General features: G+C 34.7%; 1 protein-coding gene across 1 annotated transcript in view; it reads right to left on the reverse strand.

The window, feature by feature from the left end:
• Positions 1 to 237: 237 nt before the first annotated feature.
• kibra (WW and C2 domain containing protein kibra) overlaps positions 238 to 20,075 on the reverse strand; it is a 75,622-nt gene continuing 55,784 nt past the window's right edge. Inside the window, exons 10-19 of the mRNA XM_071596297.1 lie at positions 17,095 to 17,181; positions 15,793 to 15,952; positions 14,744 to 14,839; positions 11,795 to 12,098; positions 10,518 to 10,696; positions 9,676 to 9,912; positions 6,384 to 6,662; positions 4,442 to 4,594; positions 3,278 to 3,411; positions 238 to 2,535 (exon numbers count right to left, since the gene is read on the reverse strand). Coding sequence (XP_071452398.1) covers positions 2,079 to 2,535; positions 3,278 to 3,411; positions 4,442 to 4,594; positions 6,384 to 6,662; positions 9,676 to 9,912; positions 10,518 to 10,696; positions 11,795 to 12,098; positions 14,744 to 14,839; positions 15,793 to 15,952; positions 17,095 to 17,181 — 2,086 coding nt within the window. The 3' untranslated portion in view covers positions 238 to 2,078. The remainder of the gene's footprint in view (positions 2,536 to 3,277; positions 3,412 to 4,441; positions 4,595 to 6,383; positions 6,663 to 9,675; positions 9,913 to 10,517; positions 10,697 to 11,794; positions 12,099 to 14,743; positions 14,840 to 15,792; positions 15,953 to 17,094; positions 17,182 to 20,075) is intronic.

Raw genomic sequence — 20,075 nt, forward strand, 5'->3', positions numbered from 1 at the left:
TTCTTGATTGTTATATAATAAATTACAAGCATTGGACTCAAGAGAGGGAAAGTATTGATGTAATCGACAAATTTTGCTAAGCACACAGTTAGAAATGTCATGCAACTGATTGTGAGTCACTCTTACAGCTTTGAACTTCTAATTTTTAAGTATCATAACTATAGCTATGAATAAGCATGCAAATATTTAGATATTTAAACAATTCAAAACAAATGATAAAGCATGGATTCTCCATAAATAACATTTATTTTAGCAGCTATTTACCAATAATTACAACTGAGTTTGAACTTGGGAAGCTTCAAGTACACTTGTAGATCATACAAAAATGCAAGTTTTTGATGCTAGCGTATTAATATACAAGTACAAAAGGATACAAGTTCTACACACAATAACTGTACATATATTACAAGTGAAAACAGACAGTCTTCAACACAATTCATGAACATTGTAGAAAATGGGTCACATTACAATTCTCCTTTATGGGCACACACAACAGCAACTGAATGACAAAGTTATTTGTTAAATGTATAAACTTTTATGAAAAAACTCTTGCATAAAGCGCCTTTATAAGGTACAAAGTACAACAAAAAGAAGAGATTGGAACCAGTTATGTTAGTCTGTTTAAATAAATACAAAATTTGAATGGAAAATAATGGTAATGATATAGTTGGCAAATGATGAATTATGAATGATAGCTACACTGACAGGAAAGATGCATGAAAAAGTAGTTGATTAAATGAGTTCAAAGACAGTGCTATGGTAACAAGTTTAGTAGCTGTAATAAACCTTGTACTCTATACGAACAAATTACCTATTACGTATTAAAACAGCAATAGCTTCCCTCAAAAATACCTCATGAGTATCCAGCATTAAAAAATAACAGAGATTTGGCTTCTCATAAGGTGGACTGGGCTTTGAATAATTATAATATATAGATATTTATAGACGTATAAGTATATAACAGCTATCGATATAGATTGAGCAACATAACCTCCCTCCAATTCAACAAGGTTTATAAATACTTTGGAGAGGAGTATTGGCAGATGAACAAATAATCAGTACTACCATCCCTCCTCCATATAAGATCTGGATTTTATATCACATGGTTCGATTATCAGATCTTCATGCACCAAACTATGAACAGAACATTGACCCTCATCAGTATTTATACAAATCACACCAATATTTTTTCTCTGGAGCACTCAGACATGCTAAAAATATCTCTGTTCAGTATTTACAAAATAAACATTGAAAAAAAAAGTTTCTCACTAGTTTCCCAAACATTGAAGCCATTCTAATGAACTCCATCAAAATTCTCAGGGAAAGAAACCAATTATCTCCCTAAATAACAACAATCTTTCCCCTATCACTTTCACACAATAATACTTGAGAATGACCACTAATACCTCAAAGTGGTGTTTCAAACCAAAATTCCAAGGAAATTTATTCCCAATACCATCACCGCATTTCGCCTCTGCCATTTCACTAATGTGACAAGAGCAGACCAGCTGCTAAATTTTCATCAAAAAATAACATGCTTATCGTAATTTTATTAAGACCGCCAATAACCAAATATTCCTCAATTCTTAGCAATTAGCATTGAACTTGTTTATTTTAATAAGGCAGTTATCTTACTGCAGAAAATACAACTCGCTCAAAAAGAAGGCAGCCACAATGACGCTTTGAGGGAGGAATGTGTGCTGAGAATATTATCAAATCAGCCTCCATAGCAAAGAGTGAGTTGTGCTAACAACCACTACCCTGAAGCCCTAGCAGTTAGGGCAGAGTATACAATCGACTACCTGCATGACATACAGATTTCATGCACATCATTTAGCTTTGCACCCCACTCAATACGTAAAGCCTTCATTGGCTTGGACGCCCCTGCAACCTTGCTTGATCCAGGGCGTGGTATTCATAATACAAAGTCGAGGTAGGTGGGGGATGTACGGGAAGCCTCTGGAAGGAGCCAGCGCATCAAGCTCAATGCCCTTCAAGTTTAACCTGAGGACGTATGAACTTCCCCGGGAGAAGAGAAGAACCAGACACCATTTCAAAATGTACTCTGATGCATCCCTTCACACCTCCACGCCTAATACTCTGTCAACCACATAGTCAAACCTCTGAACTTCTTCCCGGCTACTATCTTTCCCAGAGGTATTGGAATCCTTCTCAATGACCAATAATTCACTAAGCTCCTTCACATATGATGTGCATTCATCCTGCCTCTCCTTAGAGTGACTTTTGCCCTCCTGCGAGCTTGCTATGTCCACTTGCTGCTGGGCACTCCACCTTTTTGTGCCTACAAAGTCTGCAAAAGCCCTAGCCTCACTCTCCCCCTCACCACCGTCACTCCCATCCCTGTACACTTCACCCTCACCAGACGTCCTCGGGGTGCTGCTACGCTTGAGCGTGCTAGACTGAGAGCACCCACAATCCTCTTCCTCCTCATCCTCCTCTCCACCACTCAATCCCTCTGTCTCGGGTGGCACAGGCACGTTGAGGTTCACTCGAGTAAAGAATGCCATCTTCTCCCTGTTTGAAAGAGTTGGAGAAATTCTTTCATCAGGTGAGTTTATTAAGGTACAAAACAAAGTATGTGATCATGGAATTGAAAAACATCAAGTTAATTGCATGTAGACCTCAAACTTCTAGTTGGTTATATCCATGAAAACTTTGTGATAAAGGAGTAATTAAGGCAATGGGAAAATGATGATGATGTAATTTTTCTACTTCATTGAGAACTACCAAATACAGCAAACATAGCAACATGGCAAACTGAAATACACTGAACTTTAATACATAAGTAGGTTCACCATAGGCAAATATTCCTTCCTTACAGAGCTTAATTGTTTTAGAGAATCCAAACATTCATGATTTATTGTTCAATGTCATAAGGATAGAAATAAAAAACCTTAATAGCCAAATAAATTGCCGAATAGTGAAAAAAGAACAAAGCAAAAGGAGATACCACAAAAGAGGAGGCCTAGCTATACATCACAACAGTGTACATTTAAATCACCCACATTCTCCAATACCAGAGTGCATTATGACAGAAAGATGTTGTGAACTTGTTAGAATTTCAAAACTTACTTTCCATGAGACCACTCACTATCCAGTGCTTCTCATGACATTTCAAACATTCTGGAACACATTAATTTACTACACTAGATGATGCCATGATACAGAGAGAGACTGATGCAAATATTTTACGGGAAAAAGGAATGTACATAGTCCCCAGAGTTAAGACATTTGTCAATACATTTTTGAGACTTACTTGAATGATATGACATCTGGCTTTCCCTTTCCAGCCTTACTCTTGCGTAGTTTGTACATTTCCTTGGATGTTTTCTTCAGCATCTTCTCCACCCTTTGCTCATCATGATTCTTGCCCTTCTTTTTGATCTCCGCCTGCAATACACAAACAAATTCCATCATGAGCCTTGCATAACTACAATCATGCTTGAAAAAAGGTTATGCAGCTCCATATCCATTAAAGAGCTAGCTTACACTTTCAAATCATTCATTGATCATTAAGCATCCATTACATCTGAATGAAATCTTCTATTTATTATAAAAAAGAGCTATTATCTCTTTTTCATCATGCATTCCTTCCACCAAATCAAGCAGGAAACTGTGAATCTTAATAAATTTGAGATTCTTGCCACAATTTAAATTAATCATTACAAGCCACCAAAATGAAAGATTTCCACTTCAAAAAAGAAAATTTTTCTGAGGCTTGAATTTAAGCTGATGGATAATTTTGCCATTACATATTATGAAAAAAGACATTGACTAAATATCTGGGCATACATAGGAGTTCTTTCTCGTAAATAATTTATTACTTAATAGCACGTCAAATTAATAGAAAGTATAAATTATGCCGACAGAATGACAAGTAACATTATGATAGAGGCAACTGACAATTGGAATGCATTTCATTGTTCAATACTCCAATTAATAGTATACATAATGGTATCTCACAACAGAAACATCCAATACCTCTGTGTTATATTCTTTATTACAAAAGTATACTCACAACCTCCTGTTAGCAGAAGTTTTAATGGGAGGCAACCGACAGCTAAGGTCATTTTCGCCATTAGGAATGGATGGGAAAGATGGGAAGGGGGGGAGACCTGGCATTGGCATTAGCCTACTCTTATCAAAAGGTACCAAAGAGTCTGCAATCTAACGACCCATCCGATGCACGTCTCACTCACTTAAAGTGCTCTCCACAAAGCACCTCAAATAAGATCGGGATACCGCTGAAATATATTTGTTGACCCCAGGATTTGAACCCAGACGCTCTCAGTGGAAAGCCAGTATGTCAGCCACCACACCATCCCGATCCCCACATACTCCTGTTTCACCATTTATTGAACTCTGAATGGGGTAAGGGATTGACATAAAAAATAATTGCATAATTCAAATAAATACTAACCTGAATCATTAGATTGTGGAAGTGCTGATCTTCAAGCACCCATGCCGTGAGATCTGGATCTCCACCCTTCTCTCTGGCCTCCTCCAACCTCCTCTTTAATTCCCTTAAACGCCTTAAATCTTCCTGTTGTTGATGAAGCTTCACTTGCTGAGCCTGAATTACAAAATAAAAACACACTTAATGAAAAATGCTCACGCATCACTTGCAAATTAGACACAATCTTATTTACGTACCATGTGCATTAACTATTAACAACCTAACAAGATGACAAAAGCAATTTTCAGGATGAAAACCAGGGGAGTTCGCTTGAACTTCTCATGAACATTTTGGGCATCTTCAATGATTAAATTAACTTTCCCATGAATACACATTTCCAAGTTTCTATATGGGAGGCCATAGTAGTCTAGTATGCCAATTCTAAGTAATGCCTCTGGGCACCCTATTGCTGTGTTATGGTGAAACAATTTCAAATCTCCTTATGAGGAATGAAATCTCAAAAAAGAATAGCTACATATAAACTATTTCAAAAGATTGAAAGGTTGAGGACATGGTAACAGGCGGGCTTCCATCTGAGTGTGGTAAATGTGCATAATATAAACATACTGAAAGCGAAAGCAGTATGGGTCAGTGCTACATAATATTGCAATATCAAAATGAAATAACTGAAATAGCCAATATCAAGACACAACAAAATGAAAATAAGTAATTAGGGTTTAAAACAAATTATTGAATGACTAACTTAATTTCTAATAAAAGCGTGACTGTCACACTGCCACCTTTATTTTTATACATTTCAACCTTTCCTCAACTTAGTAATTATTTTGAATAATCCAATGAACAAGATTAAAATGAGAGTTTTCACCTACATTCATTTACTCGTGTGTTGTTTTCACTTTAACGATGGAACTATCACCTTTTTTAGCAGCATGTATTACTAACTGGTATTCTACCGGTAAAGGTAGGTTTTGGATGGACACAAGCTGCCAAACAGTGCAGCGATAATTCCCTTGTCTTTCTTAACAAAACACCGTCGGACCTTACACAAGGCTCATCTTCATCTTTCTTCCTTCCTCGCATGCCTAACATTCTCCCCTCAATCAGTCTTTAACACCCATTGCCGATCAGTAAACTTGGCCATTTTTCCTGTCTCCTTATGATTTCTCCCAACAATCCTCTCTCCACCCCACCTTACCTAGCACTTCCTCATTTGTTTTCCTTTCTGTTCACTTCACCTTTTCCATTCTTCTCCACACCCACATTTCAAGAGGCTCCAATCTATGCATATTATCCTGTTTCAGTGAACATGTTTCTGCACCATAAAAAACTACAGTCCCTATCAAACTTTCATCCAGCCTTTTCTTAACATTCTTACTCAACGTCCCTGTCATCAACTCTCTCCTCCTTGTGAACATTTCCTTGCCTAACCCAATGCTTCTCCTCATGTCCCCACTACTTCAATCATTCTGGTCCAAAACACTTCCGAGATAGGTAAACTGTTCCACCTGCTCTAGTTTATGGACTCCTATAGTATTATTTAACTCCATAAAACCATAAACAAAGTAATCAACCCTTAGGTCAGTTAGGTGGGTGATGGTAGAAGTTCACCCACTACTTAGCTGAACAGCAAGTAAAATTTAGACATCAGGGTAGGGAGGCTAGTTCCCTTCCCTGCGCTGGCTATGGTTTCCCAGGAAGACCTGGTACCCAAAAAATCACGAAGTTTAGGTTGAGCTGAGGGTGCCCAGAGGCTTGCCTAGGAATAGAACCCTCTGGTTAGTAGTCCAACAATCTACCTCAGGGCTACTTGCACCTATTATTCAGCAATAAATACTACCAGCATTTACAATACATGCAAAATGCAACAATATATATAAGAAAAAAATATAATTGAATATATCAGTTTGCATGCCTGACAGGAAAAAACAAACTTTTGAGTGCATACCTGGAGGTCAAGTTCTAGATCCAATGAAGTCCTTGCTGTTCCTACACCCATCATTCCAGATGGCACGCTGCCATAGGAGCCATTGAACGAGTGGCTACGGGAGTGGCGAGAGGAACCCCCTCCACCAGATGGCAGTTTCTTCCAACGAAGAGATCTCCTCTCCACCGAGTTCCTCTGGAATGGACCACTTGGACCAAGGCCACTGATACCCAATTCACTCAATGCAGCAGGGCGACGATGGTAGAGAGGCATTGAGCTGTCACTGTCACTGCGATTGAGCTGTAAACATTAACCAAAATTAAGAAGCATTCAAAAAATGAGAAAAAAAGGAAAACATGTTCTAACTTTTTACTTTAAACTTACACCATCATTCAGATGATTAGTTTGCAAATCATCTAAATAAAATACATAAATGATCGTATTCCACTCTAATATAGTCAATAAATACTAGTCCTTGGTTGGTTACAATGCTTTTTAATCACTTTGATCCCAATTAACTAGCGTTCAATTCTCAATGGTAGTGAGGCACCCTTAATTATTCTACTCCTCCAAAATTAATCAGTGCCTCAGTAGTCATCTGCTTTGGCCCCAATCCCCTTAGTTTCTTTAGTGAGCATTACCGTACTTAATGCAAATATATGGAAGACTTAAGGCTATTTAAAACAATATCTATTACTATTAGCCAAATAATAAGAAATTTACATTACCATGGATCCCAAATTACTAAAACCTGAGTATATAGTTTGGTAAGATATATGCATGATTCTGATGTTTCTTATAAATCATTGGATGAATTTAAATACCGACATACATATTGAATAGTTAAGAAGTCACCTACATTCCTTTTGGCTTTCCAAGTACTACTTAAAGACTGCGTATTATAGATGTGCATTCTATGTATGGCTTCTGTAAAACTGAAGAGAAAGATTTGAAGGGTAAATTTATCTACTGTGACCTTTGCTCGCTTAACTTCCATTCTAAATGTTCAGGCCTTAATGATCTCTCTCAAAAAGCACTCCTTGAATGACGAGACTTATTTTGGAAGTGTTTTTCTTGCTGGTGCTCAACTTTAAAAATATCCAACATGGCAAACAACACTGAATTTCTTAAGCGCGAGATAGGTTTTCTTAATCGACCCACTTTTCTAAGCCAGTGAATCCCAAAAAAGTTGTTTCTTTTACCAGCCAAGTGGTACTAGCCACAAAACCCTGTAAAGATGTACTATTACACGTTCAACTAAAAGCTAAGAAATCTTACCTCGTACTGTAACAGATTATGAACGACCAATTACTCAGAACTCAAATTACCCAGGTGAGGCTTCTGTTCATCTAACATCTGATATCTCAGATAATCTCTACCCTGTTCCTGATACCCAAAATATTCCCAAGACTTTCCCCATTGAAACTAGAGAAAATACAGATGAAAGCTTTCCTGACTTGGAAAACAAGGAATTCACTGTCATTCATTGTAAACACAAACATCCTATTCGAGCAATGGGATCCTCGGTTAAGAAAGGCTTTCTGGGGTATGTAATGGATATGACTTCATTGTCACTAATTTAACGTTCGCCCTTAAGTACCTTTGAAATATTCCTTGCCAAAATGACTGAACTATTGGAAATAATTCATAATTCTATTCAATGTCCTCTACTGATCATTGCCAGTGACTTTAACTGCAATCTTCTGATGAATTCCAGATCAAAGTACGAACTCCTTGATTTACTATCATTATTAAACTTCATACCACCACAGCTGAATTAACAAGAGTTCGTGCTTCCTCTGAAACCCTCATTGATAATATTCTGACCAACATCGATTCAGGAATAATAACAACCAAGGCTATTGAATCTCATATCCCAGACCATTTCTCACTACTTTCCTCAATTGTATTTCATTCAACAAAACATTAGTGGAACACAGTATCAGAGGTTTTTCTCAGATGAAAATCTAATCAATTTTTATGAACTACTAAATTCCCAAGATTGTGTTTATTGTACCCATTCATTTGATGAAGGGTTTAATTACTTTTACTCCACCTATCTACACTATTTCGATGTCTCATCCCTAGAAATTTAAGGAAATCTTCTGCACTAAAGAATAAGGACCTCTGGGTCACAGATGAAGTAAGCTATCGATCAAATTGCATGAAAAATGCAACTGCTTATTATAAAAATGAACTGGCCCCTAGGGATTAGCCTTTAAAAATATTCAGCCTTAAAAAAAAATAATAGGTGCAATCTGTCAAATGCCAAAAGGTATTTCAATAATTACAAGATCTCAATTGCCGAAAATAAAACTAAAGAGATCTGGAAAATTGTAAATGAATCAAAGCCTTCCAAAAATGTAAAATGCGATGTCAAATTGATGGGTTCCCACAAGAGATATTCTTATTAATGGCTTCTGAACCGAATGACTTTTATTTCTCCCAGCAAACAGCTGTAAATCTTACTTATCAAAACATGGTCCCACCAATTTCTCATGCCTGTAAATCTTTATTATTGTATCCATGCTCTGATGTTGAATTAATGTATATCATCCATAAACTAAGCAACTAGAACACCTTGGGCGTAGATGGCATCCCAATCTTAATTTTTTTTAATCTTTCCTAGCAATTGAACAGGCTTTAATTTTCTTGGTTAATGAATCTCCTGAGGGCCAAAAATGTTATTGTTATAAAATCATTACTGTCAAATGCAACATCCAATTCTGCAATAGCAATGAAGATTATCATACTTATAATACCAGAACCTCTTAAAACCTGCTACAATCATTTGTAAGAAATAAAAATGCAGCACTTGGGCCTAAAAATATGGGCCTCATTCTTTTAATAAGTGACCTGATAATGAGAGGAATCTCAATAAAATGTCACTATTTCAAAAACTTTGCGAACATCTGTTAAAGCACATGTTCTACTCTTTTGATGAATATCTGCAGCTATATATTTTCTTTGATGGGTCCTATATTTGTTCAACAAATCCTTGGACAAAATTAAATTGATTTGATCAGACATTCAATGGATATGAATTTCAAAAAGAGATTCTCTGACTATTATCGTTTTAATTCAGTAACCTCCCACAGAAAAGTCGTACCAAGAATGCATCTGATCAATGGTTGCTGGCTTATCAAACTATATTATAAGCTCTTGCATTATGAGCACACCACATCAATTAAAACTTCTACACTTTGAAAAGTGAAATCAGAAAGCTTTGGTTTTTTAAATGGCTTCAGCTTCAGCTCTGAATTTCAAATTACATACAAGAACTATCAGCCTTTTGGTGGATAAAGACACATACCCGACAGATATACTGGCTCTTGTTCACAGCAGCACTGGGAGAGAATGTCTGAGATCTTTTGATGACTATGTTTGTCCCTCCTCTTCCACTGTCCCCAACACTCCTTGAACCATCGCCCTTCCTTCGGTTGGCTCGACCCTTTTCTGGTATGAACACACATTCAGTATTTGTCTCCTTGTCAGCCATCTGGATGCATTCTTCCTCCTCTTCCTCATCTTCCTCCTCTATATCTTCCTCCTGTTAAGAGCAACACAAAACTTTAACATATGAACTGTCTGCTACACTTGAATGTTATTAGAATTAAATGAAGGGCGACTGTCAATACGCTCCTCATAACATTATTCTAATTATTATGCAGATTTCTCAATGTTCTAATTCTATTTTATGGAAGTGAATTCATAAATCATTCCTCAATATGCCTTAAATTATCATGCTTTCCAGGTTAGTGCAGCCAGAGTGAATGAAAAGACAGTTCCCTTCGCAGCACCCTTTGCAAGATAACAACAGTGGAAGTTGACAAGCCAGGATTTAAAATGATTTGAATCTAATATCATTAATATAAGACATGCACCAGTCACAGGGAACAACATTTTTTCATATAAACTAAATGATTTATGGTTCCTGAGTGAGAGGAACTGAGAAAGTGACAATTAAACATCTCTGTATCCATTTAAATACAAATAAAGGCTCTGAGGGGCAGCCTGGATAGGCAGGGAATCTTATGAAGGAGAAGGAAGGAAATATTAGCCAATTTTACAAAAAAAACATTAATACTTCGCCGAACTCCAACGGAAAAGCACATTTAGATATTTTTAGGAAATCAAAACCTGCACAATGCTTACCAATCTCTCCAAAGTCTCCTCCATTATCTCTTCATCCTGGCTCAATTCCTCCTCTTCATCCTCCTCCTCCTCCACATCATCTTCCTCCTCCTCTTCATCCTCATCTTCCTCTTCATCTTCATCGCCACTGCCCAAGGTATCGGCTTGCACACTCACTGAGGACTGAAGGCCTTCAGCACCTGAATTCCACATAAAAGTCACACATCAGCACTCACCATCATACACAACCACAATTAATCAGATTAAATGACTTACTAAATGATGAGCTTATATCATCTTAAGTGCACCGATTAAAAAGGTTCACTCTTCAATGAAATATAAAAAAAGAGAGCAACAATGAAAAAATAATAATGTTTGGTCCCCCAGATTTACTTTTCATTATTTAACAGTTTCTTAAGCTATATTTGAAAATGCTGAAAGGCATTGCAACGACATTTGCAGCCAAAATTCAAGAAACAAGCTGGCCCATAGTAAGATAGCACCAAAGATGAATATGGTTGGTTTATAAGATGAGGATAATCAAATCACTGGGCTAATGAACATTTAACTATGTAATATGATAAGAATGCATACATTAAGCAATAATAACCATTTGCATGTTTATTATTTATATTTATTCTCTTTGACAGTTTAATTAAATCATTTCTTTTTTGTTTTCAACCAATGATAGATTACCTAAGCACCATTATTCAATTATGTTCATAAGATTGCTAATCATAATTCATCATAATAAGCACTTGAGCATCTGTTTGGTGTAATCAGCATCATTATGAATGTAAGGATCAAATTCAGCTTTCATTAATACTCTTTTTTGACAATTGCCAGAGATTCAAATATGACTGAATTTTAATTGACATAAAGAGTATGTTGCCATTTTATTTTCAAGATTTGAAATAAATCAACTGACTAGTATTACAGTCAAACTGGAAAAAATATTTGAAGACACTGCACATGAGTGAGTTCACCAAATTTTTGTTTCCTCAACAAAATTATTTTTGGCATGCTTTGCAAATGGACTGAGCAAAAATTGAGGATATATCCTTTTGCATTAATACGGAGGAAAACAACAGAAATATTTTCCAAGATCATAAAAAAATCTTGAACTATTCTTAGATTTATCTTTTTACTTTTGATTTTATCCCTGGTACCTTCCATAAAATGACTAAATGGGATTTTAATGGACACTTCTCTGACCGGGTCAGACCAAAATCACTTCACTCAAATGCAAGAACACATTACTTGAATTGGGGAGCCAACTGAATCACCAAGACACTTACCTTGATTCCTCGTCAATGTCGATGTCTGTGAAGATATGATGGTGGATTCATCACTACTCTCCTCCTTGGTAACCAATCCACCATGCACACCGCCAATAGATGCACCAACATGACTGCCTGCACCACTGTCAGCACTTGGACCAGCACAAGATGTAGGGACGACGTGAGTTTGAGCTTCTGAGGCAGGAGCTGCTGCAGCACTAGCCTTCTCGACTTGCATGAACCGGAAGCTGAGGATGTTATACCACTTGGTGGTGGGGGCTGCTTCAGGATTGAAGTCTGCTAGGCTGACCTGGGCACATCCCTGCCATGGAAATCAGAGGTCAAGTATGGACACAAACACAAAATAAATATTCCACTAAAAATATGTAGATGATAAAACATACTACATCTACATGTATCCTAAAAATCACCCAGCAGTTTATGCAAGTCCAACAGCACCAATAGAATGGGGCAAAATATGGAAAAGGGATTAACTTAAGTTTAAGACTCTTCAGAGTTGTTGCTGCCATGCATTACCCATTGGAAAAAGGGACCCGAAATCAATTGGTCATTGTGTCCACTTTCCTATTTTAACACATGTAGTTTCCTCAACCCATGCAGGCATATAGGTAGACTAAGAATAACTGACAGTAGAAATCTATTAGAGGGCAGAAAAGACACTATTTTCGCAGTTAATAACCACAAGCTTTTTCATAGGATTTTACTCAAAAACATATGCTTGAATTTCTTTCTAAAACTTTTGGATCACATGTATTTCATCTTTAAAACCGATCATTTATGAAATATTCTGAGTCAATAGACTTTATATATCTCATTTATCACCAAATTGTGTTACTCATTCTTAGCTCTTTTGTAAAATGATACTAATAGCTGAAAATTCTCTCTCTAATGGCTTAATCACTAAAAATCAAATTATAACACTGCAGTGAATTATGATCAATGCTTTGGTAATGGAGAAGGGTCGGCAGTTAAAGGAGCTTAAGCTCACTGCATGCAAAAATTTTTTTAACAAATAACTAATTTTCATTTTATTTTCCTGACCGATGCTCAAAAAGCATAAAAGTTTAGAACAGGTTCTTCAATATTTAGCATATTTCCATTATTATTCTTAAGACCCCTTCTATACGTTGATGTATTGGTTGTGCAAATTAATCGAAGGGTCTCATTATTTTATAAACTTCCACAATCCTCACAAGAACTCTGTTTCTTGTCTCATAGGAAATATATCATTTTTCACATGCCTGATTTGCTTAGACAATTACAGACTATTAGAAAATTTCAAGGTTAAGATGCATATGAAAATTAAATATCTATAAATTATATTCAGCCAAACACTTCAAACACATGCCATGTACAAAAAAACTATCAGATTTACCCTAGAATTAATAGATATTAATAAATATAAGATGAATAACTTGCAACCAACTAGATGAATTACTTACTAAATGACAGGCACTTTAGACAATATGTAAATGCAGCTACATATGAATTAGAGCAACACTACCATATTTGCAAACTCCAATTTTACATCACAATAAAATCCATAATTATAATAAGAACCACCAATTTCTTACCTAACTACAGTAATAAATTCTTAAATTATCTAACTATAAAATTGACATTGACAGTCTTCATGATTTCATGCAATATCCATTCTTAATCAAACCAAGACATTCATAGGTAAGATCACAATACTTGCCATGGAGGATTATTCCTCAGTACTTTGCAGGACAAGAGATAATAGAGGATGATGATTAAATACACAGTGCAATGATTTTGATTAGGGCAAAAACCTAAAACTATTTGAAAATGGTTCCTAGCAAGTATGTCCAATTTGATAAACTAGATGACAAAAATTAAGCAACATGAAATACACGCATTAACATATAATTGATGCACTCTTTTTATCATTTACTGGCAATTGACCTCTGCAGAGTGAATTATGATAGTTTTCACTTTCAACCAGAGCTTGATAGACCACAACAAGGGCAACCTGGGGAGTATTTTACAAATCAATTCCAACTATGATTTTTTTATAATTTAATAAAACATAAATACCAAACATTTAAACAAATTTGCACCCAAGGTTTTGAGCAGTATGAGTTCATTGGGCATATGTCATTATGTCATTATGGGCATATGTCATTATGTCATTTGGGCATATGTCATTATGTCATATGTCATTAGTGTCATTATGTAAAAATATTTTATCTCTTCTGTTTTTATGTGTTCGTATGTAATTTTCGTTGTAGAGTTATCTTTGACCTAACCTGACCGTTGCCACCAGGAAATTTGCCTAATTGCAACGTAATTGTGTAAAATAAAATTAAAAAAATAAAAAATATTTCAGTCAGTCAGATGCATATGACCTTAGTTAGTTCATGACCAATTCTGTGGCCAATCAATTGTTCAGGTTCAAGAGTTCTCAATCACACAAATCACTGGGAAGTACTAACTAATTTTGCCATTTCTCTCTTAAAATTGCAAAACACAACATATCGAGAGCAGTAAACTGATAATGTGACAAAGCAAAGTGAATATCAGGGTAGTCAAAACTAGATATTATCCTCCTCCAATAATTATTTCTAGCTATTTCACTAATCCAATGAATGCCATCTACAATTAAGATGTGAATAAGCGGCATATATTAAAATAGGTATATTTCAAAAATAAGATCATTCCTGATCCACTTCACTAAAATAACTATTCCTAATCCTTACTAAAGCTAACGTTTTTTGACCTTATGTATATGTCACCTGAATAATTTCAGTTGACAATGAAAGTAAATGTAGCAAGTAATATATAATATAATAATAATATGGAGTCCAAGGAGTTGAATTTATGTCATACTTTCAGGATTATACATAGAACTGCACTATGAAGAATAAAATTTATACAGCAGTGATTCAAGAATCTACACCAACTATTAGGGAAAATTTAACATACCAAACAATCTTCCTCGTCTTCCATCATGAAATCCTTGCCATCATAAGGATGGGCCAAATCTTGATTGGTCATCACCTTGACACTCCATACATTGACCTAAAATCATTCAAAAAGAAGAATTTTACTAATAGATAACCTAAAAAAAAGTACTTAGAAACATAAGGATAATTGATGACATTTCTTAGATAAAAGCAACTTCCAGCTTTATACTCTTCCATACATCTACGTCCATTAATTTAAAAAATTCAAAATATTTAAGGTTTAATGCTAAGTGAGTTTATGTACTACTAAATATGTTTTTTTTACAATAACTGAAATTAGGAATAACTACAGGCTAAAATTTTCTATACGTAAATTTTCATTCAATATGGCAAAGGCATTAAATTTTCCAAGAGAAGAGTGACAGATGTTGGTTAGCTTCACATACATAGTCCTTTAAGGTAGTACCAAGCAGAATGGCAGTTTGAGACACCTAAAATCAATTTACAATATGTTATTGTGTAGGCACTTCTTACAGGATTTAATGTATTATACATTAACAGGTTGTAATAAAATATCTTTAGAGTGAGTATTTCTACCAATCATCAATTTTTTTTATAGTACTAGCTTAATGATTAGTTTTCCCCCACAATTAATTGCCATTTTATGCATAATTTTTTTTTTATTTTCCTAAGTTAAAACAGGAATAAAAACCAAAAGTAATTTTCATTTTTACAGTTTATCTTGATATACTAAAGAAATATACCAACAATGAAACTTGACTTCCTAAAAGACTTATATTAACTCATGGGGGTTTATAAAAATTTTCCATTCAGCCAAAATTTCAAGTTTTCCCACATTCAGTATTCAATAGTAATTGTTGTGACAATTCTTCCATAGAATATTTGGATGCCCTATTCAAATCTCATATTTAAATTAATTTGGGAAAATTCAACTAGGGCTTCCCAAAGCCACCCACTACAAAAACTGGACAAAAATACATTTATTATAATTTTTAAAACAGAGGCTCCCATGTTATTAATATTACCATAAGTATATTATTATCTTACCTGTAGAGTTTTTGTGTACAGTTGAGGCAGTGCTACAGGCATTGGAAAGTTCTCTCCAAAAGTTGGCCTATTTAGGTCGTCCACTGCTTTTGTACAACAGATCAGAGCTTCTCCGCCAGCTCCACAAGATGACCCAGGGAGAAGAGCTGCCCGGATACAACTGATGAAGGAATTTTCCACTATTAGCATACAATGTAGTTGCCACAAATGATAATCACAAAATAGTTACTTATGTCATGGATAACAGACACAAAAGATGTACACTTCCATTGAATTTCAATGGCTACTTCTCCATTGAAATCATTTGAAAATTGAATCATTTTCACAAAATCTAGACAATCTTTTGAGAAAATATTACAGTTAACTCTCCATTAATCATGCTAATGAATGCATGATGAAGCAAGGTTAATAAAAAACATGGATAACCAAAAATGGTGGTGTTATTAACAGATACACAGAGAAACTCTCCTCTTTCATCCAGTGTGATTAATTTGAGTTTTTCAGCAATGGAAAGTACATTTTTTTTCTGTTTTCAACCGTTTTATAAGGGTGGAGCTATAGATTTACAAGTACACAGAACTATCATCAAGTGGCTAGCAGAATGCATTTTCCTCAGAAAGTTAAACCAATCACGTAGCTAGAAAAAAAAATTGACTGGCAAAGGATTAATTTTATAAATGATCACTGATGCAAAATCATATTTGTCATAAGATACCAATTACAATAACACATAGTAGATAGTTAATGACTTATTTGCTGCATTGTAAAACTATTTATTTGCTTGCCTTAAAGGAGAATATGGAATTCTTATGGCTAAAGAATGCAAGGGAAATGATATTGGGAAAGTATGGATAGATCAAAAATGTTCGCATTGAAACATTAAACAATAGTGACAACTATTTATTTTGTTAAAATAAAAACTTTTAAGAAAGCCCGGGCTTTTCAAACTTTTATTTTTTTGCATATCGAAGTTTCAAAGCATTTAATAATCTTTACAATCGTAAATTTCAAGGTGCTGGAGAGAGAGTAGCATGGATTATCCACAAAACTGTAAATCCAAACATGGATAAAGGAGAGTTTACTGAATTTTCATGATTATTTAACACTCGTGCAGAGTATACATAAGTCGTGGTGATAAGAGAATGTCACTGAGGAATGGACATTGTACACAAGATAGCATTAAAACAACAAAACTAGAAAAATCTTAATAGTTTAATTCTTGATATATGCTTAAAATCTACACCGAATTTTGTGAAAATATTTCTCTGATTGGGTAAGCAATGTTCCCAGTTCAATACTTACACTTTACAGTTCTCAGGGATGAAGAGTGCTGTTAAGTTCCTCGCTCTTTCAATTCCAACGTGGAGTAGACTCTCACTTAGGGCATACCTAGGGTAAATTACAAAAATTAAAACTTGCCTCATAAATAAACTATTACAATTAACAAGTTTCCAGTCCACAAAAATAAAATAATGACCTTAGTTCAAAATAACATTTTTCACTTTTATTTTTAGCATGCACTCAATGTTTTGTAAATGATGTTATACATATAAAGGAAAGAAATTTGCAATGCAAGTATCACAATTACAAAAATACAAACCACAGAGAAAGAAAATATTAATAGACTGGCTTTTCAATGTTAATAACTGCAGAAAAAATAATATGTACTGTAAATCATGAATCTCCTGATAGATATCATAATTTTTTATAATTCTGCCACTATTTTTATACACATAAAAGTTTTCCATTTACAGTAAATTCAACGATTATTGAAGAACTGAGTTGAATTATAACTATTAGAAACCAACACATTTGGCTCATATGCTATCTGGTCCCACTGTATTTGATCTATCAGTAAAATAAGAACTTTCCTTGCTATAATTGTAATACATGTGTTAAAGCCAAATTAGACCATAAAATTTAACTTTACGTACATAACTTGGGTCAATCCACAATTTCCTTTAAAAACTTTATTACTCTGCTGGCAATTCATTTATGAAATAAGCTCCATAATAACTGGTGCAGAATAAGCAAGGACACTGATGTAAGTCTAAGGGCATATGGAAGTCTAAGGAATAATGGAATTTGCATTGATAAAATTATTTCTTCACCCAGGAAGTAGTGCAGATTTCTACAATTCCTATCTATCTATTATAAAACAATTCTGGCATTAAAATTAATTAACATAATTTTTTATGACCAATTTAAATAATCGCTAAATATATTATTATTTTTCAATAAGTTATATCTGAAGGGCTCAACTTAACAAAGAGCATGGTTATTAATTTATATACATAAGCATTAAATATAATTGGTACATGACTGCAATGCCACAACATATTTAGTGTGATTGATTAGTACCCACATTAGTACACCAAAAGGTACAGAGAGGTGGAAACTACTAAATTCATCAATTCAAATATTAATTGAAACAAATAATTTTATGATATATATCTTCCACCATGCATTATCTTGAATCCAAATAAAATACAACAGTGGTGGTTGTTAACTAATATCTCCAGTCTCTTTGCCATGTTTCAAAAAAATTCATTGTGCAACCTATAGTTAAATACAGAAAATGAAAAGTAGTTCAAGTTACTGGGTGGAATTATAATATTTGCCTTGAGTGGCTATCCATTGTTTTTGCTTCTTATGAACCCTAAATGCCTCAAATTGACATTGAAATTACATCTACACACAGAGAAAGTGACAAGTTTTCAATCCCTCTCCCAAAATAGGACATCAAATTCAATCCCGTATCCCCTCACAACTACTGATACTTCCATCCTATGGAGCATGTATGCAACATATTTTAGTGACACCTATCAAGTTTATCCACTGACACTTGATGCTTTCCATGAAATGACACTCTCTCTAACCTATCTTTCTCCCAATGTCACAAAACCATTGGATCAAGTTATTGGCTTGACCTAACATCCAGTTTTAATGAAGCTGTGAAATTCAGAAGCCAGAATGGGTACTTTTATATGACCTGACATATAAGATACACCAGAGTCACAAAGCGATAACCATTAAAATTGCTATGGATTTTTCCTGGCTTTACATTATGACAAGTAAGCACAGCGTGATGAAATCTAGAGCATGAAGGGTGAAAAATAAAATTTGGGTCTCAAATAATAACATTAGCCTTCACAACAGGAATTAAAATAATTATTTTTAAAAAGTTCCAAAAAACAGTAAAGAGGATGAGATCAAACTGAGAACTCCTTAATGGACCTGAAGCAGAACTTCTAGAAGGAAGTTTTCTGGCCACCATGACTTCACAAAATTGACCAAAAATTGCGTGAATATGAGAAATAGAGAACGGACTCTAAAGAACAGGAATTGCATTCCAGCTCATTAATTATGGATGCTCTTTCACCAAATTTGACAATAACCAATCTTCGCTAATTGTGAAGTTATTAAATGGAAGAACATTTAAAGACTGTGGTTCTGACTTATCACACGGGTGTTTTAGTTCATTTATAAGTAAAAACATGAGAGATTATCCAATGGGAAATATATTTAAAGAAACCTCAATCTCTAACAGCCAAAATCAATATTTTTGGCAGCTTCAATGACATGGCATCTGTTGTTGGTAACAAAAACAATTCTAATATTAATGAAATGATGATAATAAAACATAAAATTAGAGATTAACCTGTAGGGAACATATTCAATAACCTGAAATGCCAGCCATTACTGGCATTCACTTTGTGAACTTAAACATATCAAGCCAAAAATAAGAATATATGGACAGCAAGTGTTTAGAGACAAGAGGGCATAGTAGAGGGCAGAGTAAATGGATGATAGTGGAGGCAATTTAAGGAAGTAGAGAAGGCTCATTTTGATAAAATCTTCCATTCTTTAAATGAATGCTCTGCATGCAGTTTCTCATTCATGATACATGGTACTATTTAATTGGGAATTAAAAATCATCTTCACAGTTATAAACCAAATGCACACTTACGGATGACTAAATCTACCCCATTTTCTAAACTTGTTCAAATTTTTTGCAACTGATTAATTAATATGCCATATTTTCCACTCCACCGGCCATTCATCCTGGGAAAGCTACTCTTATTTTTTATGTGCTTCTAATTGAAAGTGGTCACAGGTAATGTAAAATTTAAGAATTAAATACGCGCTACATACATTTTTGAGTGATCTTGATCATTGATACATTATCCCTTCTAAAGAAAATCATTGAATGTTTCTTTGCCAAATCCATAACAAAAATTATCCACAAATAAAGTCATCTCTTTTCAACTGATGTTATTCAA

The sequence above is a fragment of the Hetaerina americana genome, unplaced genomic scaffold, assembly GCF_022747635.1.
Source record: "Hetaerina americana unplaced genomic scaffold, ioHetAmer1.1.p SCAF_8, whole genome shotgun sequence".
NCBI lineage: Eukaryota > Metazoa > Arthropoda > Insecta > Odonata > Calopterygidae > Hetaerina > Hetaerina americana.